General features: G+C 47.4%; 1 protein-coding gene across 1 annotated transcript in view; it reads left to right on the forward strand.

The window, feature by feature from the left end:
- The first annotated feature begins 9,371 nt into the window (after positions 1 to 9,371).
- The window catches only part of TSPAN9 (tetraspanin 9), a 136,494-nt gene continuing 120,918 nt past the window's right edge, over positions 9,372 to 24,947 (forward strand). Inside the window, exon 1 of the mRNA XM_007937069.1 lies at positions 9,372 to 9,707. Coding sequence (XP_007935260.1) covers positions 9,372 to 9,707 — 336 coding nt within the window. The remainder of the gene's footprint in view (positions 9,708 to 24,947) is intronic.

Genomic DNA, 24,947 nt, shown 5'->3' on the forward strand with positions numbered 1-24,947 from the left:
AACCCAAGGAGGGGTCGCTATGAGTCGGGGCCGACTCGATGGCACATAACAACAACAACAACAACAACTATTTGTGCTGGTCGTCTTTTTAATTTTGATGTGAAGGTTTATCATTTTTCTTTGAGGTTACCCAATGATTTATAGTTTTCTTCCCAAGTTTAGAATAGTCCGTTCTATCTTGTAGTTGTCTTGACTTCCCTACCATCTGGAAGTTCTGTAACTACACAATTTTTTCCCTCTTTTTGGTTTTAGTTGTCCTCATTTGTCAATTGATGTCTCTGGTTCTCTGTTTACAATTGTAGGCTTATTTACTTTGGATACTTCCATAGCTTATCTTAGAGATAAGTCCCTTACCAGGTATGTAATTATTGGCAAATATGAATTTGTTTCTGGGTTATATCATCATGTGTGTTAATGGTCAGTTGTTTGATTCTCTGTCCAAAGGGCTCCCTTTAGCATCTCTTGTAAGGTTGGTCTGGTTTTAACAAATTTCCTTAATTTCTGCTTAGCTGGAAGTGTCCTAATTTCACCATCATATTTGAGGGACAGTTTTGCTGGCTACATAATTCTTGGCTGGAAATTTTTCTCTTTCAGGGTGTTTTATATACCATACCATTGTCTTCTCGCCTGCATGGTTTCTGCTGAGAAATCTGAGCTTAGTCTTATCGGTTGCCCCTTATAAGTAACTTTTGGGTTTTCCTGTGTTGCTTTCATGGTTCTTTCTTTGTCTTTGGTTTTGGTGAGTTTGATGATGATATGTCTTAATGATTTTCTTTTGTGGTTTGTCCTGTTTGGGGTTTTTTGGACTTCCTGAATGGATATATTATCATCTTTCATCATATCAGGAAAATTCTCTTCCAAAAAATCTTTGATAATTTTCTCTGTGGTTTTATTTGTCTCTTTCTCTTCTGGAATTCCAGTTACATGTAGGTTATTCCTTTTGGTGGTATCCCACATGAACCTTAGGCTTTCTTTATTTTGTTTTGATCTTTTTTCTGATTTATCCCTTTCCAAAGAAGTCAATCTCACTAATGTCTTCCATTGATTTAATTCTACTCCTTTGTCTGTTCAAAATGTCTTATCTATTTCTGAAAATTCAGTATTAGTCTTTTGGATTTCTGTCTGTAGATTTTGTATTATTTATAATTTTTCATTTATTTTGTCATTTTGTTCTTGTATTGTCTTTTGAAATTGTTGTAGGGTTTTCTCTGTGTTTTCCTCAATTTTGTCAGTGTTTTCCTTGATCTGCCTCTCAGTTCATTGAAGATACCTAAGTATAATTCTTTTGAATTCCTTATCAGGAAGTTCAGTGCTATGTCTTCCTCAGGGATGTGTTTTGGGTCTGTATCCTGGTCCCTTGTTTCTCTTGCTTTATCTTACTTCTTTGTGTGGACTGTGATGCTCTGTTGTCTTCAAGGCATTGTGTCATTTTTGTGTTTATATTTAATTGGTGATTGTATGTTGGAGTGGCTTGCCCATGATTTTTGTTTTCTTTGTATGTTATCTACTTAAGCAGGGTACTGTGCTGTACTCCTCTATTCACTAGTTGACAGCACTTATACACTCACCACCTGTCTCCTTTCCTGTTGTCAGCCTCTTGTATGTCCCTGCCATCCCTGGCAAACAGAGCCTATTCTTAGGCCCCTGGAATCCGGATGAGAATTCTGTCACTTTAAAATCCAAAATGGCTACTACTTATAAAGATTTAAAATGGCTGTACCCTTGGTCACTTTAAATATCCGAAATGGCCATCGTTTGTAAACATTCAAAATGGCTGCACCCTCAGGACAGCAGAAAGTCCACAGCTCAGGTTGTCTCCCTCCTTGCTGTTTCCCTTCCTAGTCATAGGCCACCAGTGCAGTTGTCCCTGCAGCCCTCGGTGACCAGGATTGATCTTTAGGTCAATTCTCAGGTCCCAACACCATCTGGAAATATTCAGGCTATTGGTCCCATCAGAGTAGCTGACTGTCTGCAGCTCTGACTGTCTCTGTACTCACTGTTTTCATTCAGGTTTTTCCACTAGTTGGTGCCTAATCCACTTCTGTATAGTTACTTTCAAAGCTCAAGGCTCCAGGATTATCTTTTGTATCTCTGTCAGTTAGTTTCTCTTTTCTTTGTTGAAGAGGGTCTGTGTTGCTTGTCTGCCTTTTCCTCCATCTTACTGGAAGTCCCAATCCAGACCTTCTGCCTGGCTCCTCAGTGGTCCAGGAGCCACGTTTTCAGCACTGCTGGCTGGGACAGGTGTACTTGTGTGGCCCTGTTTCCTCTGAGCTAAGTTGACTATCCAAAGTATCACCAGTACATGGTCTGTCCTGAGTGTTCACCTGCCACTTGTGGAGTATGGAGAAATGGCCAAGGATCTCTGCAGAGTCATATGTTCTCATTGGCCAGGAGTGGTCTCTGGCAAGGCCTGACCACAGCTAGGAGACAGCTTTGCTCTTGGGTTTTTAGGCATGACATGCAGCACTGGGTGGGCATGAGGTCACCAGAAACTAAGAATTGGAGACAGAACTCTCCTGCCTTGTACTGTTCTTACAGTTCCTTCAAAAGGCTTGGTCCACCCAGAATGGAGAGGAGTCCAGGAGCAGCTTTGTCCTCTGTCTTGCTGTCTCAGTCTTCTCTTCTTTCTACCTCTAAACCATAAACAAGCAAGCAAACAAATGAACAACAACAACAACAAAAAAAAAACCCAACTCATAGCGACCCCTCTTTGGGTTTCTAAGGCAGTATCTCTATGGAAATAGATCACCCAGTCTTCCTCCCGAGGAGTGGCTGGTGAGTTTGAACTGCCAGCCTTCTCGTTAACATCAAATGCCTTCAGCACTATGCCACCAGAGCTCCTCTAGTCTTTCCTAACTCCTTCGCCAAGATGGCGTTCTGGACCTGTGAGTTTATCTGTCTGTAGATTCATTTATCCATTTCAGACTGTACCATGTGCTGGGGATGGAACTGTGAACAAAACAGTAGATGTTATGACATTCATAGGCTAGGTGTTATCTGTAGCTGGGTGTTTACATTTCCTGGGCTCCCTACTCAGGTTCTGGTGCCCTTAAATAGCCAGCTTTCCAGGAATAATTCCATAGCTTTCTGGCTTGGATGCCATCCTTTGGTTAGTGAACATGGGGCTCTCAGGCTGTCTTTGGGGAGCACTCAGGGCTTAGGTATGGTGGTCTTCCTTTTCCCTCTACCCAACAACACTTTGTGAGTATCTGTCATCTGGTGGTTATTGTGACAGGCATTGGGGGGTGGGTGTGGGTGGGTAATGAAATGACTAAGATATAGCCCCTGTCTCTCTTTGAGAAGCCCAATGACCAGAACAGAGTCAGACATGTCAACTGTAATGTAATTTGAATCAAGATTCTGTTCCTGTTGTGTGCTGTTGAGTCAATTCCAACTCATAACGACCCCATAGGACAGAGCAGAACTGCCCCATAGTGTTTCCTAGGCTCTCATTTTTAGGAGAGCAGATCACCGGCTCTTTTCTCCCACAGAGCAGCTGATGGGTTCAAACTCCTAATCTTTTGGTTAGTAGTCAGGTGCTTAATCATTGTGCCACCTGGGCTCTGAATCAAGACCTAGAGAATCCAGAGGATGTAGGAACAAACCTCTTGTCCACATATGGAGGCACCCCAGCCACCCTCAGTAGGCAGTTCTCAGCACTTCATCCTCCCACTGCAGCCAAAGCCTATATTTTCCATTCTCACTGGTCTCAGAAACCAGCCAAACCACACCAAATTATCTTTAGTTCTTTTCTATTCCAACCTTTTCAGTGTCATTGATACCATCCTTCCTGAGTCATAGTCAAGTATATTAACACATCATGTCCTAGCTATTTGATTTCTATAGCAAATAAGCCAGTCACCCCTGCCCTTGGATCTACCTCACATCCTTTGACTAGTGACCCTTCATGCAAACATTCTGGGGTGTGGGCCCCCTGCAGGGCTCTCTCTTGTTCCTTCTTTTCGTTTGGCACCACCAGTAAATGGTTTGTTCAGCAACTAAAGCATTTACTACACAGCCTAGGAACATCCCAATTTTGGAGTTTAAGAAATGGGGTGAGCTGAATAAACACTTCCTTTTCTTAGGATGGCACCCCATCCCACATGTTCCATTGGACAGCAGGTGCCACTTGGTGTCTAACCTCAATTCTAGGTGATGCTGCTGTATTTGCTTGGAGGCACATGTTGCTTCATGAACCACACACATTGTCAAATATGGCAATATTCAGTGCAGGTCAGAAAGGGGCTCTCTTTTGGCCCATTGGCTCTGCTTGTGTGTGGGTGAGTGAGAGCCCGAACACCAAGCTTTGTTTCACACCGTCAGCCTGCGACATTCAGGGAGAGGCAGAGAGAGTTTGGCATTTACTCTGAAGCTCACATCTCCCCAGTTGCCAGTCAGAAGAGATGTTGCACGTTGATTTCACGTATTCACTTCTTTTCCTGCCCCCTGGGAATTCTGTACTGACTTGCTTTTTGTTGTTGTTGTTAAAAAAGAAAAGGCAGCTCTGCCTTGTTCACATTCTCCAAGATCCCCTCAAGGGCAGCCTGTACCTGCCAGCTTTCCTGGGCATGGCAAGTGATTGAGCATCAGGAAAGGGCAGGAAAAGTGGCATCCCAGATCACCTTTTCTGTACGGTCGGTCTTCCTGCACACAGAATCCACGGACTTGAGGCAGCCATGGCAGCTGGTCTTCTACCTTCTCCTTCATGCTGCTGCCCAGCCAGCTTCCTAGATCATGGATTCTGTATATGCCTCCACTGCCTCCACTGCTTGGGAAACTCTGGGATGAAGTTCAGACCTTTTGTGTGCCCTGTAAGGCCTCACAGAATGGCTCACCTTTGATTCGTAGGAACATTCTCTCTGTTTCCATCAAGCCTGCCCCGTCCCTGCCCCCTGAGTGTGCCATACCCAAGCCTTCCTAGAATACTGTCTCTCTCTTCTCTTCCTGTCAGACCCACTTCAGCAGTCTATCAGTTCATCTCCAAGGACCCCCTCTTTGCTTGCTCTATCATGGTACATGCTCTCTATTCTGCTGAAACGTCCTTCCTAAAGCCCCTCTAAGGGAGCTCTGGTGGTGTAGTGCCTAAGGCATTTGACTGCTAACTGGAAGGCTGGTGCTTCAAACCCACCAGCCCCTCCTCAGAAGGAAGGTTGGGCAATCTACTTCCATAGTGATACCACCTCAAAAACTCAAGGAGGGGTCGCTATGAGTCAGACCTGACTGGATGGCAGTGAGTTTGTTTTTGTTTGTTTAAAGCCCCTCTATTACCTTTGTCCTAGCTGCCTCCTGGCATGTAATAGTTTCCTGTCTTCCAGACTACATTCTCCCTGTACCCCGTTCCTTCTCCCAACCTTCTGTAAGATAACTCAGGGTCATCCCCCCAGTGATCCACCCTTGCTAATTACCCATCCTGAGGCCCTGCTCCTAACCACATCTCTCCTTTTTGCCCCTTACTCAGGGTCTTTTTATAATGACTGTTTATCAGGACTTCTTATTTCAGGTTCCTTGTGCTTTGAAATCCTGACTGTTGGTTCCCAAGGGCAGGAGCTATGTTTAGAGCCCAAGTAAGTAAAGAACATGGGCTTTGAAATCAGTTTCCTTATCTATAAAATGGGAATAATAATCATAGCTATCTCATAGAGCTGTCATGAGGATTAATTACTGCATGTAAAACTTGGTGCCTGATATATAGTGTTGTTGGTTGCTGTTGAGTTGGCTCCTACTCAAGTTGTCCATAGGATCACCCATATACAACAGAGTGAAATGGTGCCTAGGCTTATACTATCGTCACGGCCATCAGTGTGCTCAAGTCTGTTGTTACGGCCACTGTATTTTGAGTGCCTTCCAACCTAGGGGGCTCATTGTCCAATAATGGATAATATTTTGTTGTGATCCAAAGGGTTTTCATTGGCTAATTGCTGGAAGTAGATTGTGAAACTTTTCTTCCTAATCTGTCTTATGCTGGAAGCTCTGTTAAAACCTGTTCACAATGGGTATTTGAATATATGCTAGTATTTGAAATACCCATAGCATTACTTCCACCACCACAGCAACACACAGGCCACAATGGTACAACAAACTGACAGACAATAGGTGGTGGTGGTTTGTTGTTGTTGTATGTCATGGAGTTGATTCTGACTTGTAGGACCCTATATAACAGAGTCGAACTGCCTCATAGAGTTTCTTAGCTATAATTTTTATGGGAGCAGATCACTAGGTTTTTTCTGTCATGGAGCTGCTGCTAATGGGTTTGAACTGCTGATCTTTTGGTTCGCAGCCGAGAGCTTAACCAGGGTTATAAATCTGAGTGGCTCTTATTATTCTGATAAGGACTAGGCTAGATACCCTGATGGAACTTTACTGCAGCTTTGCTATTGGACTGATGAGTGGGACTTCAGGTGCCCTTTTGACAAGTGTGACCAGGAGGGAGTAGAACAGTGACATTGGACAGCCTTTTCTTTTCTTCCCTGCCTGTCATTCTCTACTCTCTTCTCCCCAGGCCCTCAGACTTCTGCCTGGGTTGCTGAGGAAGTAGTTAGTGGCAAGAATTCATTCATAATCAGAAATGAGGAATGATCCAGGGACAGTGGGGAAGATAGACTTGACTGGACAAGGTGGGTGGGGAGAATGGAGACATGAGAAAAGATTAGAAGGTAGAGGGGGCCAGTGAAGAAGGGCCTTCGCTAATACCAGGTGTCCATATGAGAATAGTAATAATAGTATCTTATATTTGTTCTGTGCTTAGAGTCCTCAGGTAGTTCTCACATATGCCAGCTCACTTTATTCTTACAACATCTCTAGGAAGTAGGCTCTATTAATCCCCCTTTAAAGAGGAGGAAATGGAAGCTCAGAAAGGCAAAGTACCTTGTCCTTGATCACACAGCTAAAAAGACTTGAGAGTGAAGAACAGGTTTCTTGACTCCCAGTCCAGCTGGTAAATGATTTCTCCCTGCCTGCATCAAGGAAGTAATGTAAGAATGAAGTGACAGCATGGGCCCCTCAGGAGCCGCCTGGGTGAAACTAAAGAGGACAGAAGGCGTTAGGCATTCCAGTCAGGCAACATGGTGTTCCATCAGGAGCCAGCTAGACATCTGCCCCCTTCATCTGTAGGTAGCATCCACAGGACTGCTGTGCCCATCCAGGAGAGAATAAGTTGCTGGTGGCTACAGTCCATACTGTTCTATTGTTGGGAGCCCCTCTCAGTTAAGAAGGGGCTCAGAAGAGTAAAACCACTGCAGGTTCCTTCAAAGAAGCTGAGGTGCCCTCGGACTCTGGAAGTGCTCCTCTCTAGGATGCAGGCCTGGGAGGTGTCTAGGGAGGTGTGGAGCCAGTGTACTGCAACAGCCCTGTTATGAGGGCCTTGAAGTCCCCCTGGTTGAGGTTCATGTCCCCCCTTCCCACACAGCCATAGTCAGTGTGGCAGCTTTGTTCTGGCCCTCATCCCTCTGTCCCACCTTGGTGATTAATGTCCTCCTGTCTCCCTGACTAGATTGTGTGTGCCTTAAGGGCAGGGAGCAGCACATCTTATATCTGTTTCCTCAAGGGTCAGGCCTGTGCTGGGCACATAGCAGGTATGGAATAAATTTCTGATCAGATCCAGGGAGAAGGTTTCACACTCTCATGCCTGCGTAGGGCACGTACTTCTTCTACCCAGCCATCCCCATTGAGCACCTCCCAGAAGCAGAGCCTGGTGGTAGGTGCTGGAGATACCAAACCTAGTAAGACAAGGTCCTGCTCTCAGAGGCTCTCAGCACTCCATTGCCTAGTGACAGGGATGGCAGCAGCAGAGAGATGGGATCCCTGCCCCCAAGCCTTCTACACTTCAACGTTGTCTGCAAACTGTGGTGGTCCCACTGCAGACTCATGAACAAGCCCAAGGATGAAAGGCTGCTCCTGGACGTTCCCAAGCCTCTAGGAAGTACATTCCATACGCCGCTTCTCTGACCAGCCCTTTTTGTGCACGCCTCACAGGAGAGGATTCAGCTCTGACCAAGAGCACTCCTACATCACTCTTGGCTTAGGCAGGATGCAGAGAGGCAAGGCAGAACGCCCACTTCGGCCACCTACCCTGCCTGGTCGAGCTGGGGCCCCAGCTGAAGCCGCGTCCCACCCGGGAATGCGGGGTGGGGGTTTACGCGGCTGCAGGAGCCTCACTGAGCCGCATGTGTACTCGCGCGCGTGCGCGCGTGCGCCCGGAGATCAGTGCGCGCACCACAGAGGCCCCAAGCCCCTTTCCCACACCTTGCCTCTGCCCTGCGGTCCTTTCTCCTTGCGTTCCTAGCCAGACCCATGTGTGCAAAGCGCGCGTGTGCGTGTGTGTGTGCATGTGTGTATGTGTGTGCGCGCGCGCACGCTCGCATATTTAGTCAGGAGACTATGCGTCCCGGCTGAACAGGCCCTCTTGTGCACAGGGGGCGGCGGCCAGTTAGACAGTGGTCGTGTTTCTTTCCCCCACAGACCTTTTTGGCTTTATTCGGGTGGTTGGTTCCTCCAGCCTCCCCCCTCACTGCTGCTGTTTCTCTGGTTAAAGAGACCAGCGCCTTCTGACAAAGGTTCTAATTCACCCTCAGCTAAAGAGCCCTTGACATTTAGCGAGGGTTCGCAGTGCACTTGTATAGGCACACAGCAGAACGCTAATCCTATTAAAGATATTGTGTCATTGGGGAGGGGGGTGGCTCCCCCATAGGGGCCGAACAGGTCGCGTGCCCATTGGTCGAATGCTAAGCAGGAGGCAGGGCCTAGGGCCGGGGGAGGAGGATCGGGCGATTTTGGAGTCGGGAGTCAGGGCTGGGATTTCGTAGGGAAAGCCCAGCGGTTGCAGCTGCGGCGGATCCCTCGGTAGTGCCCGCCGCGCGCCGGGCAGCCCAGGGCCGGGAGAGCAGCTCCTCAAAGTCGTGGAGCACGAGGAGGCGGAGCGCCCACAGAGTGGTTGGGCTTATCTCTGGGGCTGGGCTGGGCTGGGCTGGGAGAGGTGTGCCCAGGGAGCCTGGAGCTGGGCGCCCTCTGCCTCAAGTGGAGCGGCCGGTGCACTCGAGAGGCGAGCGGACGCCTCGGACAGAGAAATAAAATTTCAGCCTTCCCAAAGACGCTAAGTTACGCAGTCGAGTCAGTTCCCGGAGAGCATTCGCTAGCGCTTGTAGAGCCAAGCCAAGCCAAGCCAAGCCGCAGAGCCCTCCTGGGCCGGCCGGCCAGAGTGGGGCGCCGTCCTAGAGACAGAGGCTCCTGGGCACAGGGTTCCGCCAGGAGGGCGCCCTGGTACAGAGAGGGCGTGCAAGGCTTCACCGGCCCGTGCACCCAACTTGGGCGCCCCCTTCGTCCCACTCCGGGAGCAATGCCCCCCGCCCCTCTGGCCCCTCGGGAACGACGCGAACATGGAGAAGTCGAGTAGTGAAGATTCTTCGATCCACCGGAGTCCATCTTTGGACAGCAAGGACTCGGACTTTGCCAAGCCGTCCACCTCGGGCCGCCCATTCGGCCGCGGCTTCACGGCCGGTGCCTTCTACGGCACCGCGGGCTCCCGGGGCCAGAGCCACGCCGAAGCCGGCGTTAAGACTGACAAGTACAATGCACCCAAAGGCAGCAAGTACGTGGTGTTTTACCTGGACCTCTCCTTTGTTTTCCTCCTAGAATTTAAAAAGTGCAACATGGCCAGGGGTTGCCTCTGCTGCTTGAAGTATATGATGTTTCTCTTCAATTTGATATTCTGGGTAAGTCCTTTCCTTTATCTCTCCCTTTGCCCTCCCATCCTCTTTGCCTACCAGAGCATGGTACACACTCTCTCTCTCCGTGCTGCATTGCTCTGCCTTCTGCACAACGGTAAGTTTTTTTTTTTTTTTTTTTTTTTAATCGTTTTTCCCTCTATCGTGCATCTCGCTCCCTTCCTCCCTCTCTTTGGTGACTGAATGGAGGCTCCAACTTGCCTGTCTTCTAGGAGAAACTTACTCTACTCCCAGGAGGCTGGCAGTGTTTGCTGCCACCTTATCATTCTCTTATGAGTACCTATGCTAGAGGTGCCTCTGCCAGGGTAACCAGCAACATGGTGGTGGTGGTGGTGGGGCCGTGGGTCAGAATTTCTACCAGCTTGTGACCTTGAGTTGAAGACAGGCACAAGTGAAGATGGTTTTCTGAGTTTCTTCTTGTATCCCTCTTGTAATGCACAAGAATATAATCTGCAGCATTTTATGGGAGTGCGATGGGTAGAGGTCACATCCTCCCCCTCCTTTCAATGAATCAGTCCTAGGAGAAAGAGGAAGTGCCCGTGTCCCAAGCAAGTGAAATAGACTCAATTGCTAGTCCTCAGATCTGCCTCTGAGTTGGGGCTTGTTCAGGGAAAGGAGGGGTGTGGGAGGGCTGCTGCCATCGGGTGGCCAGTTGCTGCTTTTGAGGGATTGCAGTGGCTTGGGCAGGGAGCAGACTGGCCACGTGCTCCTTCCCTGAAAATGCCAGCCCTCCCAGGCTCCGGAGCCCCAGAGGCTGGAAGGGGAAAAGGGAGACTAGGAGTGATTAATTTTTAGAGAAGGTATCAGTGGGTACAGCAACTCAGAATTGTTCTGTGGCTTCGGTGTGGTTCTGGAGGCTGTGTGTGTGTGTAAGTATGAAAGAAATACTAGTTGGACAAATTTTGAAAACTTCTTAAATTCATATCTGATTGTCTCTTCACCCCGACTACTGCCTCCGCCTTTCTTCACCCAGACATAGTTAGCACAGATGTTTGGCTCTGCCCCAGGGCCTGTCCTCCAGCCTGCTGGAGGCGGTCAGCTGCCATGGTCCAGGAGGAGTCCTGGAAGCAGGAGAAAGTCATTCAGGCTGAGGTTGGGTAGAAGCGGTTGCACTTCAGCATTCAACTTTTGTGTGGAGTGACCTGCTTTAGCCGAAATAACTTTTTTGGATGTATGGGTGGGTGGGGCAGCTTTTCCCATAAAGGGGAAAGCTCAGAGCTGGGAGGGAAGAAGACTGAGCTCTGGTCTTGGTTCTGCATTAGTTTCTTGTGTGACCTTGGGCAAGTCACTTCCTCTCTCAAGTTCTGGGGTTCCTTTCCAATCCAATGGGGGCTGTTGTGATGACTGTCTTCACCTCATTAATTATGGGATGTCCCACAGCTGGGAGAGGAGGCATCTGAATGCATCCTGGCCTTCTGACTGGGGAGGAAAGTCTATTTTCCTGCCTGGGCATGGTCCACTGCTTCTCTTCCAAGGAGTCTGGTCTGAGATGATCTGAGTAGGACTACCCCAGATGTCTCCGTGGGCTGGGACCCTCCAGCCACTGCTATTGGAATGTTACCTGACATGTAGTTAGAGTTTTATGGAAACTGGGGCAGAGATACTCTAATTCTTTTTTATTTTTTTGGGTGGCGAGAATCATTTGAAATGTCGAGAATGACTTTTGTAGCCTTCTGGTTGGCATGTCCCTTCTGCTTATTTGTTCATTTGACTCATTCGCCAGCATCTGTGTCAGCCTGGAACTGGCGTGTGCTTCTCAGTGCCTTTGGACTTACATGAATGGTGTACTTTTTAATTGTTCACAGCTTTCTTCTTTGTCCTTTTTCATAGTCCAGACCTACTGTTCTGCATTGTCCCATCCTGCATATCTTAACCCCCTCATGGTGATGCTCACTGCCTTTGACCCGTTAACCCCTACTCGGCACTGCTCCTCCCAACCCCCACCCTGCCATCTGGTGGCTGGAATCGATATAACTGCTTGTGGTTCCTTTTCCAGTATGCTTCCAACTTGGTTTGGAGATACCTCCTCAGAGGCCAGTATAATGGTATGTGTCCTGCACATAGTAGGCATTCATTCTGTGTTTGTGAGTGAATGAGCAGAAGACCAGAACATTTTATCCTCAGCATATTATTATTTGGTATGAGTTCCCAAGTCCCACTTTATAGGGAGGAGGAGCTAATTATCAAACTTGAGTTTGATTAAGGCTTACCTAGCACAAGGGGTCACCATTAGTCAGAATTGACTTTATGGCAATTTTTTTTCTTTCTTTCTTTCTTTTTTTTTTTAAAAAAAGCACCTTATTGTGGGATGACATGGGGCTTTTTTCTATCTTCCCTTAAAAGCCTAGCACAGGTTAATGAGCTAGTCCATGGAAAATCTTTCCTTTATGGTCTTCAGCAAAAGAACTTTCTGTCTCTTCTTAATTGGAAGGTACACACACCATTCTCTTACCAGGCAAGGAGTCCAGCTTTCTCCTAGTTTCTGGCTTTGCTGATTAGTTGAAATTTTCAGAATTCTCATGACAAGCTAACCAGTTAAACAAAATTGAATCTCAAAGATCCATTCTTTTTTGTTAATAATGAATGTGCTAAGCAAATGAGACATAGCTTGTAGGAAAGATGAAAAATCTAGCAAAAGAGCAAAGGGAAGAGGAAAGGTAGAAGTGCTTGTGTCAAAAATGATGTAGTAGTTAATGAAGCAGGATCCCCAGGAAACCTCTGCTGCTTCCCAGTCTGCAGGAGGAGGTGAGGGAGAGAGTAGGGGTGAAGGTGCTCAGAAGAGGGATGGGGGGTATCTTAGCCTCTGGGCTGCAGAGCAGTTGTTAGGAATTTTGTACCCACTGCTTTTTCTACTCTCATGGCTCATCTCCCAAAAGGAGGTCTTTCTAGGGTATTAGAGTTGAACTCAAGGCCTGCATTCAATAGATAGAGACCTTCCCATAGATCCTGGAGCCTACCTAGTAGTTCTCCAAACCCATTGCTGCTGCCACACCCCGTCTGCCTCCTTTGAGCCCACTGGAAGGATTCCCATTACAGGGAGAGGTGCAGCAGTCTTATGCTGCATCTCCCCTCACAGGCATTAGAGTCCCTGGTTCCTTGCAACTGGGTGGAGCTTCCAGGATATTGGTATTGGAGAGGACCTGGGTGACGTCATTGGGGGCAGGATGGGAGGTGGAGCTATGTGGTCAGTGCTCCTCCTCCACACTCACTAAGAAAAAGGCAGGTGCCTGACAGGCTTCTGGGCACCTGCCCGCTGGTGGGGGTCCAGGTCTGCTTCTGGCACTGCTGACGGAAACCAGACAGTGCTAGCCATGTTGGCACCTCAGTGAACTATGGGACTTTGGGGCACCCAGGAGGGCAGCATTTCTGAGGTCCTGATATGGAGTAGAAGACAAAGGGTCAGTGGTCATTCCTGCCCTGATTCTCAGTGCCAAAAAATCAAAAAGAAAGCTGGACTCTTGGTGGATAGGGAATCACCAAAAAACAAAAAACAAAAAAAAAGACTCACTGCCGTCAAGTCGAATCTGACTCATAGCAACCCCTCCTTGGGTTTCTAAGGTGGTGTCTCTACAAAGTAGATTGCCCAGTCTTCCTTCCGAGGAGTGGCTGGTAGGTTTGAACCACCAGCCTTCTGGTTAGCAGTCAAGTACACTATACCACCAGAGCTCCCGGATAGGGAATGTTGTTGTTGTTATGTGCCATCGAGTTGGATCCGACTCATAGCGACCACTCCTTGGGTTTCCGAGGCGGTATCACTACAGAAGTAGAGTGCCCCATCTTCCTTCTGAGGAGTGGCTGGTGGGTTTGAACCACCAGCCTTCTGGTTAGCAGTCAAGTGCCTTAGGCACTATGCTACCAGAGCTCCTCCGGATAGGGAATAGGAGGCCTGAATTGGGACAAATGTTTCCCCATCCTGAGGCTCTTGTCCACCAGCACTCAAACCCAACCCATGTATTTCTTCTAGCAGTGGAAGCCATCTATGGTTTTTCCCTCAGTCAGTTCTCTATCTAAGTATCCTTGAGGCCATTTGGCCGAATACTCCTGATAGTGATTAAGTGAACCTAAGCCCCTCTAGAGGAGCTCTGGTAGCATAGTGCCTAAGGCATTTGACTGCTAACCAGAAGGCTGGTGGTTCAAACCCACCAACCACTCCTCGGAAGGAAGGTTGGGCAATGTACTTCCATAGTGATACTGCCTCGGAAACCCAAGGAGGGATCATTATGAGTCGGGTCCGACTCAATGGCACATAACAACAACAACAACAAGCCTCTCCAGGAAGGAGCTGTAGTGGCAGAGTGGGTAAGACATTTGGCTGCTAAGCAGAAGATCAGTGGTTCAAACCCACCAGCTGCTCTGTAGGAGGAAGATGAGGCAGTCTACTTTCATAAAAGTTTACAACCTTGGAAACACAATGGGGCTCACTATGAGTCGGAATTGACTTGATGGCAGTGGGTTTGTTTGTTTGTTTGTTTGTTTTTTTTGGTTTAAGCCCCTCCAGGAGGGAGCTCTGGTGGCGTAATGGCTAAAGCATTCATCTGCTAACCAAAAGATCAGTGGTTCAAACCTACCAGCTGTCCACAGGAGAAAGATGAGGGAGTCTCCTTCTTTAAGTATTTACAGCCTTGGAAACTGTATGGGGAAGTTCTGCTCTGTCGTGAAGGGTCACTATGAGTTGGAATCAACTCGAAGGTCGTGAGTTTGGTTTGGGTTTTTTGGGTGGTACAGTTAAATGCTTGACACTGATCAAAAGGTTGGCTATTCAAACCCTCCTAGATGCTCCTCAGAAGAGAGACCTGGCAATCTGCTTCTGAAAGGTCACAGCCTTGAAAACCCTGGGAGCAGTTCTGCTCTGCAACATGGGGTCAATGTGAGTTGGAATTGACTCGTTAGCAACTGGTAAGCCCCTCCAGGAGTGCAGAGGAGGCTCATCGCTGGGCTGGGGGAATATAGTGGGCTGGAGAGGGGATCCTTTGGGTGCTGGGGTCCTGTGTCCCCTCCTGGGACAGCAAATTGTGATCCCAGCCCAGCACCTCTCAAGCCAAATCAGATTCCTGTCTGAATATGGAGGGATGGGGGTAGATAGATCTGGGGTTGCTGGCAGAATTGCCACTTAGGATAATGATCATTTTGTATGCTTGCCAGCAGAGTTGTCCCATCACTTTAAATGATGGCTGGCAGAGCAGTGACATTCTGGCCCCTTTGGAAAGTCTATTCCTTGTGGATTGTTCCCTTAATAAAGACCAATTAGCCGAGAGGGCAATGTTCATTGTGCCCGCTGGAGCAGGGTAAAGGTTGGCATGGAGCTGCCATGAGCAGGGGAGTGGGTGGAGGCCCTGATTAACCTTCCCAAAGTGGGGTTACACCTTTGCAGCTCAGCTCCTCTTAGACCTTTTACACGGCCTTGAGAGTAGGCTGTGTGTAAGGTCCTTGGTTAAGGCTCTCCAGCCATGTTTGGAGCATTTGTTTTGTGCTGGCTTGGCCGAATTGCACATGGCTCTGTGGGTTGCATGGTCCCCCCCTTGATTCTTGGTGCCCAGGACCCAGGTCTGTGTATAATCAGAGTGACAACCTGGAGTGTCATAAGGAGTCTGAAGTGTCTCCAGTCTGAAAATAGAAATGGTGAGTGGGCTCAATGGGTCTGAACAGGGAGTTTGTGTTCAGCTCTGGCCTCCCTGGACCTCCCCTGGCCTCCCCTAACCCTTTCTGGCCTCCTCTCACCTCCTTTAACCTTCCCTAGACTCCTCTGGCTTTTCCTGGCCTCCCCTGATCTCCTTTTCCTGTCGGCTCCTGGCCTCCTCTGGCCTCCCCTAGCCTCCCCTGCTTGCTCCTGGCCTCCCCTGGCCTCCTCTGGACTCCTTTAGTGTCCCCTGACCTCTCTCTCCTGACCTTTCCTGGCCTCCCCTGTGCTCTAGTGTCCTCCCATGGCTTCTTCTGGCTCCTCCAAAGAGAGAAGAGATGTAGGCTAAACTGGCAATAAAAGTATTTAGATGCTTCCCAAAGTGCTCATGTATGAGGTGTTTAGGCTGTTTCTTGAGTGTGGTTATGATCCCGTCTCTCCAGAAGGCTGCTATAGGTAGATCTTTGGGGGTAGGTCAGGCTTGTAGCAGGGGGGCAGGCAGATGAAGGACTTGGCAAACACTCTGAGACCCCCAGAGCATGGCCACCAGAGAATGTCGGTTCTGTGTTCACTTCCTTTCCAAAGCATTAAAAATTTAACTTCCTTGTCTTAATATCTATTTTTAAATCATGTCACAGCCAGCATTGGTGTCAGTCAAGAGGCAGTGGAGAGGGAGGGAGGAGAGAGGAAAAGTTGAAGCTGAAACTGGGTAAGCAGCTCTCCACTTTGAGGAAAGGGCCGTGGGGCCTCCAATCCAGCCTTGGAAGAGCAGAGCAAACACCCCCAACTTCTCCCCAGTGCAGAGGCCTCACCCCTGCCCTGCTTGTACCGCCATGGGCCTGGCTGCCCTTGGGTGAACTTGGAGGCAGGCTCTGCGGCCTTAGGCTTTCTGTGGCTTACTAGGGTGTTGGGGTCCCAATTGAGTCCATTCACTCACTCCACAAGTATTCACTGAATGCCCGCTGCGTGTACAGGAGCCTCCAGTTGGTAAGAACAGGGGCTGACTCGGCTCACACAGGGCAGATCAACTTTCTCGTGCCAGGAAGTCGTTGAATTGAGAGGTCATCTGGCTCGTCCTCTACTGAGCATTTGAACACAGAGCTGCCGAGGGAGTGGTGAGTGGTGAGAACAGGAGCACTTCTCCCTTCCCCAGCATTCTAGGGAGGGGCAGCAGCAGGCCTGGACCTAGCATTGTGGTGGCCTGATTTGTCTTGTGCCATCCTGTGTCCCTACATGGTTGCTCTCTGATTCTCCTTCCATAAATGTGTGCTCCAATCAGAGGTAAAGGGGGAGAAAAACAGCCTGTGTTGCTTTTATTAATTTCCTAGTTTGAAAAAAAGGATTAGTGAATCACTTGACTCTTCTGTTTCTTCTGTTGGAGGGGTTGATTGGATACTATGTAGGCAGTGTACACTACATGCACTTGTTGAGCACCTGCTGTACCAGTTCCTGGGGCTGCTCAGAGTCCTATGGCAGAGTCAGGCACAAACAGATAAATTACAGCTCTGAGCAGTTGGTGCCATCATGGACAAGATACAGAAATAAAGTAGAGGAAGTGACACCTGAGTTTTGAAGGATGAATAGGAGTTTGCTGAATAGATGAGCCTGGAAGCTGGGGTATGAAGGAGGGTTGGGGAGAGATAGAGAGCAATTGACACAGCCTATGCCAGGGGAGAGCATGAACCCAATGGGAGTGACAGAGCCTCTTGCACATGCTAAATGGGTCATACATAGAGAAACAAAGGCTAGTGTCATCTAGATGGTGCCAGAACAGCTGCTTGGCAGCTGGTGGTTTGGAATGGGTTCTGAGGACAAGGTGGTACGGCCCTGCTGTAAAGTATGCACCAGTGTATGGGGTGTTTGTCTCCAGGCCTCTAAGGAGAGGGATATTTTATTTTTCTGGCAGTGACCACCATGGCGGGTCTTGCTGTGTCACTCAGGCTGCAAGCTGTTGCTGTAGGTAATCCAGCTTTATAGAGATGCCCCTATTTTCTCACCCCCTTCCGGCCTCTCCTTCCAGCTGTGATATGCCCGCTTATTTGGTTCCAGTTAGGAAGCTTTGAAGCCGAGCTAAACCTGTCGGGCAGAGTTAAGTCTTCTGAGCCAGCTTTGTCCCTGCTCACATTTGAAAGCTAATCTGCCTTCAGAAGTGGTGGGGGGTTGGGGTCCGATCCTGGCAGGGACATTACAAATGACACGTGGTTGGGAGTGTGAACAGATCTTCAACTGGAAGAGCAGCGCACAAGGTAGATAAGGCTTTCAACCCGTTCTTTCCCTAGCTAGCCGTGAGACTGCAGATGGTATCTGAAATCTCTTTTAACTCTAAAACATAGTGAGTCCATGGTTTGAGTCAGATGGGGTTACCTTCTCTTTCTTTAGGCCCCAACAAGCTTTGAAAACTCCCAGGAGAACTGGAAAAGCCTTTGGGAAGGGAAGACTGCAGGTTTCATATCTTCTTTGTGTTGGGTAGTGTGCTACATCAAGGAGTCCTGGTGGCATGACAGTTAAGTGCTAGGCTGTTAACCAAAATGTTGGTGATTTGAATCTACTTACCAACTCTATGGGAGAAAGACCTGGCAATCTACTCCAATAAAGATTATAGCTTAGAAAACCTCATGGGCAGTTCTGCTCTGTCACATGGGGTTGTTATGAGTTGAATTTAACTCAACAGCACCTAACAGCTATAATATACTGTATCAGTGCCATGCCGAAGGGCCCCGTTTTAGTGGCTGATGGAGGGTGACTGGCCAAAGAGAAAAAAGACATGGCTTCTGCCTGCAGAGAGCTTCCCTCCAGTTCCAGGGGATCTTCACTAGGGGATACATACAAATCAGCCGGCAGCTTCTTACATGACCAGGTTCTGTGGATCCACCACAGACCTACAACGTCTCTAGGAATGAAACCTGTGTTTTGAAGTGTTCTTTCACCTCTTGGTACCTGGGTTTACTCATCTATGTTAATACCAATGATCTTACAGGACTGGATTAAGGACCAAGTAAGGTAAAACCAAAAAAAACCAAACTCATTGCCCTCGAGTTGGATCTGACTCATAGTGACCCCTCCTTGGGTTTCCAAGGCGATATCACTACAGAAGTAGATTGCCCAGTCTTCCTTCTGAGGAGTGACTGGAGGGTTTGAACCGCCAGCCTTCTGGTTAGCAGTCAAATGCCGTAGGCACTACACCACCAGAGCTCCCATCAGATAAGGTAACATATGCAGTATGTAGTGAATGTACTGCGTAGCAGGATGCCTGGCATGTTGGTTTCAGTGAACAGTGTTGTTGTTAGTAGGGTTTGAGTTGAGTCTGACTCATGGTGACCTCATGTATAACAGAATGAAACATTGCCTGGTCCTGTGCCATCTTCATCAGGGAACTCTGGTGGTGCAGTGGTTAAAGCATTTGGCTACTAACCAAAAGATCTATGGATTAAAACCACCAGCCGCTCTGTGGAAGAAAGATGAGACAGTCTGCTTCGGTAAAGATTTATAGCCTTAGAAACCCTATGGGAAACCCTACTCTGTCCTGTAGGGTTGTTTTGAGTTGGAATCCACTCGGTGGCAGTGGGTTTTCTTTTTCTTTTTTCTTTACTGTGATTTGGGAGAAGATTTACAGAGCAAATTCACTTTCCATACAGCAGTTCACATATACTTTGTCTCATGTCATTGACCACAGTTTACCACAATGCAACAGCTCCCTTCCCACTTCCTCCCCATAGTTACCTCTTCCCAGTGTCCATCCCTCCATACACTCCTGCCCCCTGAGCTGTCTCCCTGTGCATAAGCAGCCCTTCTTTCTCCCATGATTGTTCTCTCCAAGGAGTGTATCTACTTGAGGTAAATGTTTAACTCATATGCCTGTTTTCTGTTTGGCTGGAAACCACAGGTGTGGGTTCAATTCCAGACCTGAAGGGCAGCTAGGGGCCATAGTGTCAGTGGTTCCACCAGGCTCTATCGGACCAGCAAACCTGGTCCCCCCCCCCTTTTTTTCCCCTCCAAATGATTTTGAGTTTTGTTCTACATTGTTCTCCCTCTCTATCAAGGATCTCCTACATAGATCCCCTTCCAAGTGGATGACAGTGGTAGCCGGGCACCATCTAGTTCTTCTGGTGTCATAGTCGTATAGGCTTGCAGATCGGATGGTGTACCAGTCGCTAGGACCAATTGTTTCCATGAATTTTGGTTTTCTTCATTCTTCCTTGCTCTGGATGAGGAGAGACCCATCGTTGCATCTAGATGGCAGCTTGCTAGCTTTTAAGATCCCAGTCGTTACTCGCCAAAGTAGGAGGTGGAACAGTATTTTGTATAGTATGTTATGTCAGTTGAGCTTGATGTCCCCTGCGACTATGTTCCCAAGCCCACATGTTCAACTACTCGGTCCCTCTGGGTATCTGGCTTTGACCAAGCAGTGACCACAACCTTGCCCCTTGTCAGCTCTACTATACACCTGGGAATTCTGATCATTCACATAAACTTATAAGACCATTGTCTGCCAACCCTATATATGTTCTTGGATACACTCCCCATTTCATAGACATGTCTAATCGTTTAGCCTGTCCACCCATCTATCCATCTATATACCCATGTTTGCCTTCACTGACAACGCAGTACTGTATATGCAAAAGGATTCATATTTGTTGCCTGTACATCCCATGTACCTCTCTATGTCTTTCTCATCCTCAATGGGCAGTGGGTTTTCTTTGGGTGCCATCCTCATGATCATGGGTATGTGTGAGCCATTGTTGTGGCTACTGTATCAGTCCATCTTATTGAGGGTTTCCCTCATTTTTGCTGACTCTCTACTTTACCAACCGCATGTCCTTTTCTAAGGATTGGTCTTCCCAGTGTTTTGTGCAGGCTGTGGTTCTGACTGTAGCTCCTACAGTGAGAGCACAGGAACAAGTAGCTCCAGCCAGCAGTCAGTTAGGTGTCCAAGAGCGGAGCGTGGATGCTGAATGACAGTGTTGAGCAGGGCTTTGGAGCCCTGGAGGGAGCCTCTGGTGTCTTTCCAGGCTGGGAATTGTTCTGAGTGTCTCCTGGCCTTAGGGGTATTGGGGAAGTCAAGGCAAATCTTTTGGAATGGAGGATAGAGGTGGAAGCAAGAGGAGGGGTTGGGGGTGGGTGGGGGAGTGTGAAGGAGGTGGTAGTCTCAGACCCCTGGCCTGCAGCTGCACCTGCCAGATTGTACGTTTACGCTGGCCTTCCATCCCCTTTCCCTGCTTCCTTCTGTTCTTGGTGTAGTGAGTTAGGTCAGAAAGAGGCTCAGCTGGACAGGTGGTCATGTTGCAGGGCCCCATGGGCCCTCTGCCCTGGGTGCTCCAGGGGCAGGCCCCTTCTTTTGCACACTCAATACCTTGGATAGACTCTGTCTGGGCAGCTTGGCCTGTGACCATAGCTGAATAAAAGATAGATGCATGGGCTCCAAGGCCCCAGGTCACTTCACCGACCAAAAACATAATCACTGAAAGTATTTTCAATTTGTGAAATATGTCATATGTAAATTCATGTGGTTTAGAAAATAATCATGCGGACACATACTCACTACCTAACTTCCTTGTACTGATGAAGCCTCTGTATGGTCCTGCCTGAGCATGTCCTCACATCTCCCCCAGAGACAACCATTATCCTTGAATTTTGTGTTCAGTGTATTTCTTTATAGTTTTTCCATGTATGTAGAACCAAAAACCAAACCAAACTCATTGCCATTGAGTCCAATCCGACTCATAGGGACCCCCTCCTCCTTGGGTTTCCGAGGGAGTATCACTACGGAAGTAGATTGCCCAGTCTTCCTTCCAAGGAGCAGCTGGTGGGTTTGAACTGCCAGCCTTCTGGTTAGCAGTCAAATGCCTTAGGCACCATGCCACCAGAGGCATACCTTAAAGTACACCCAAGTTGGTAATGTAGATGGTCAGTGAAAACAAGAGAAACCTTCAATGAGATAGATTGGCACAGTAGCTTCAACAATGGAACAAACATGCCAACAGTCGTGAAGACGGCACAGGACTGGACAGTGTTTAGTTCTCTTATTCATAAGGTCACTATGAGTTTGAGCTAAGTTGACTGACAACAACAGGCATCCCTAAACACATCCTTTGGTTTGGCATGTTTTTAAAGTTTTAGTCAATCGAATCATTCTGAATGCCTGTTTGTTTTTATGTTTATTGATTTATTTGGGCTGATATATGTGGTCATAGTCCATTCCTTTTTACTGCTTTATAGTATTCTGTTATATCATGTATTACAATTTATTCATTCTTCCACTGATGAACATTTGGATTATTTCCTTGAGGTTTTTTTTTCTTTTTTCTAATACCCTTGTGCAATGCATCTCTGGACATTCTTATACAAGTCTCTTGGTGTATGTTTCCAAGAATTTCTCTAGGAAAGTTGCCAAAGGGGCAAGGAGGCTGCATTTTCTGACCTCCTCTAACCCCACAAGAGGAAGACAGAATCACCATAAGTAGCCTAAGGCCTATTCCAGGGAGGCCAAACATGCTACCTCCCTCCAGCCCTTTCACCAACTCTGACACCAACCGTTCTTCCCACAGCACCCACTACCTTCCTGTTGGGTTCAATAATTCACTGCAGTGGCCACACAGAACTCAAAGATTATGGGGTTTATTAGGGAAGTAACAGGCTACAATTCATGTTCAGGAACACGCTTAGTCTCTCTCAGCCTGCTGTCTCTCAGTTGACAGTCTCTCTCAGTCTCTGTCCCAGCAGTGCATATCTCTTGGTGTCTCGCAGTCATGTCTCTCTCAGCAATTCACGTCTCTCGCATCTCCCAGCTGGCAGTGAGAGATTGCTTCTGCCTCTAAGAGGGCTCCTTTTGAGCCTGGTGAGTGACCAAACCCACCAATCCCAACATCAGAATTCTATACACCTGAGAGAGAGAGCAAACTTCCCAGAAGATTGCTTTGTGCTAGTGCAACAGAAACACCTCAGGTGGATGACTTTAACAATCAGGAGCTACTCAGTTGCTCATGGCAAATTCCATCATGGAATTCACAAAGACTTATGGCTAGAAAAGCCACACTATATAATTTACTAAACTGCAACAGTATAAAAATATCTGTAGTGAAGGATGCTTTTTTTCCCCTCAATCTGTCTCAGATGTGGTCCTGGTGTGTGTGACTAGTACACAGCTCAAACCACATGTAGCCTACTTGACAAGTTAACAACACTAAACGAGGCCACTGATCATGTGCTTAGTTGTTCTGACAGTATCAAATTGCTATAAAAGTTTCTAAGTACTTAACCTCAATTTCTATACTTTCCTCCTTATAGACAATAAACATTTCCACGGATCGCATTTTGGGTAGCACTGCTCTAGGCTATCTAGTGGGAAATGGTGTTACTGAGTTCTGGGATATGTGCATTTCAGCTTTACTAATCAGTTATTGTGTTGATTCTGACTCATGGCGACCCCATGTGTGTCAGAGGAGAGCTGTACTCCATAGAATTTTCAGTGGCTGATTTTTCAGAAGTAGATCACCAAGTATTTCTTCTGGTACCTACAGTGGACTTGAACTGCCAGTCGTTTGGTTAGCAGCCAAGCATGTTAACTCTTTGCACCACCTCTACAAGATAATGCCAAATCATTTTCCACAGTGATACATCAATGACATTCGCCCCAGTGGTGGTATTGTCAGCCTTTGAATTTTTTTGCCCTTCTCCAATACAGCGAGTATAATATGCTACATTATGGTGGTTTTAATTTGCAGTTCTTTTGATTACTAATGAGTATCTCTTCATATGTTTATTAGCTTTTCTTCATTCGTCTTTGTGAATGCCCCTTATGTTGTTTGTTCATTTTTTGTTGTGTTCTTTGCTTTTTCTTACTAATTTTTAGAGCTTTATTTACCTATTTTAGATACTAATCTACTGTTGTTGAATGTGTATCAAACATCTCCTAGTTCTTTTCAGTTTCTTCCTGAGGGTCTTTTGATAAACAGAAATTCTTCATTTTAATAGAGTTAAAGAGTCAATCTCTTTTCCTGGTTAGACTCTACTTTTTATTTAAAAAATTCTTCCCTATTTCATGGATATTCTTATAGCCCTAGTAATGATGTTGCTTGTCACAACATTATAGGCACTCATTTGCATTAGTCACTGAATGACTAAAGACAGCTTCCTGTATTTATTTCTAAATTTTTTCTTTTTAAGTCCTTAATCTGCCTAGAATTTATATGTGTGAATGATGTGAGTAGGGCTTTCGTTTCTTTTTTGCCATATAAATATCAGGTGTCCTAGCTGCCTTGACTGACTAGACTACTGATGTGTAATGCCACCTGTATTTCCCCATATGCACGTTTTTGTTTGTGCCACACTGTTTATAAAGACGTGTAAACCCTTTACAATAAATCTTGATAGTTGGTAGTACCAATCCTCTCATCTTGTGCTTTTTCTAGAGTGTTTTTGTTCTTCTTGGTTTTGTTACTCTTTCCCTTTATTTTTGGGAGCCCCTGTGGACTCAGTTTGTCTAGTTTCATAAAAAAAAAAAATAATAATAAGTACCCTCCATCTTAGTTATTTAGGTGACCTAAGGCATAGTGGCTAAGACACTTGCCTGCTAACCAGACGGCTGGCGGTTCAAACCCACCAGCCACTCCTCAGAAGGAAGGTTGGGCAATCCTACTTCCGTAGTGATACTGCCTCGGAAACCCAAGGAGGGGTCGCTATGAGTCGGGGTCGACTCGACGGCACATAACAACAACAACAACAACAAGGCATTATGACTGCTAACCAGAAGGCTGGCAGTTCAAACCCCCCAGCCATTCCTCGGAAGGAAGATTGGGCAATCTACTTCCGTAGAGATACCACCTTGGAAACCCAGGGAGGGGTTGCTAAGAGTCTAATCAACTTGATGGCAATGAGTTTGGTTTTTGGTTTGGAATAACAGAAATACCACAAGTGGATGGCTTTGACAAGCAGAAATTCATTCTTTAATGGTTTAGGAGGCTAGAATTCTGAATTCAGGATGCTAGCTCTAGGGGAAGGCTCTCTCTTTCTGTTGGCTCATAGATTAGGAGAAAGGTCCTTCCATTCTTTCAGCATCTGTGGCCCTGTCATTCCTTGGAGATTACCATGTGTCTTGGTCTAGGAGGATTCCAGTGCAGGGACCCTGAGTCCAAAGGATGCACTCCACTCAAGCCTCATCTTTCTTGGTGGTAGTAGCTCCCTTGGCTTTGGGTGACCTAGTCCATCTGAGTGGCCACCCTATCATCTCAGCCCTGGTAGGCCCCATTCTTCTGCCCTTTGGGCATGGCAGCCCTGCCCCATCAGCTTTGGCAGCGGATCAGGCCCCATCCCCTGGCGCTTGTGAATGGCAGTCCCACCCTCCAGTACTGAGTTGCTGAAGATCTGACTCTTTGAAACCTAGGAGGCCATGGTCCCACCCTTGAAAATCCAGCAGACCATGCTACTTCTACCCAGAGATTGTGGTCCTACCCCTTAAGACTGAGGCAGCTCTGTTTCCTTTGTTACTTGTCTCTTCAGCTTCTGCATCTTAGCTCCTTGGCCTCTTGGCTTCTCAGCCTCTTGGGCTGGCCTGGCCTCTGTCTTGTTCAGCAAGTGTTACAAAGCTCTTTAGCTCTGTTGATAAATACCCAGAG

This window comes from Orycteropus afer, unplaced genomic scaffold (assembly GCF_000298275.1).
Source record: "Orycteropus afer afer isolate SDZICR_OR568_19922 unplaced genomic scaffold, OryAfe1.0 scaffold00040, whole genome shotgun sequence".
Taxonomy (NCBI): Eukaryota; Metazoa; Chordata; class Mammalia; order Tubulidentata; family Orycteropodidae; genus Orycteropus; species Orycteropus afer.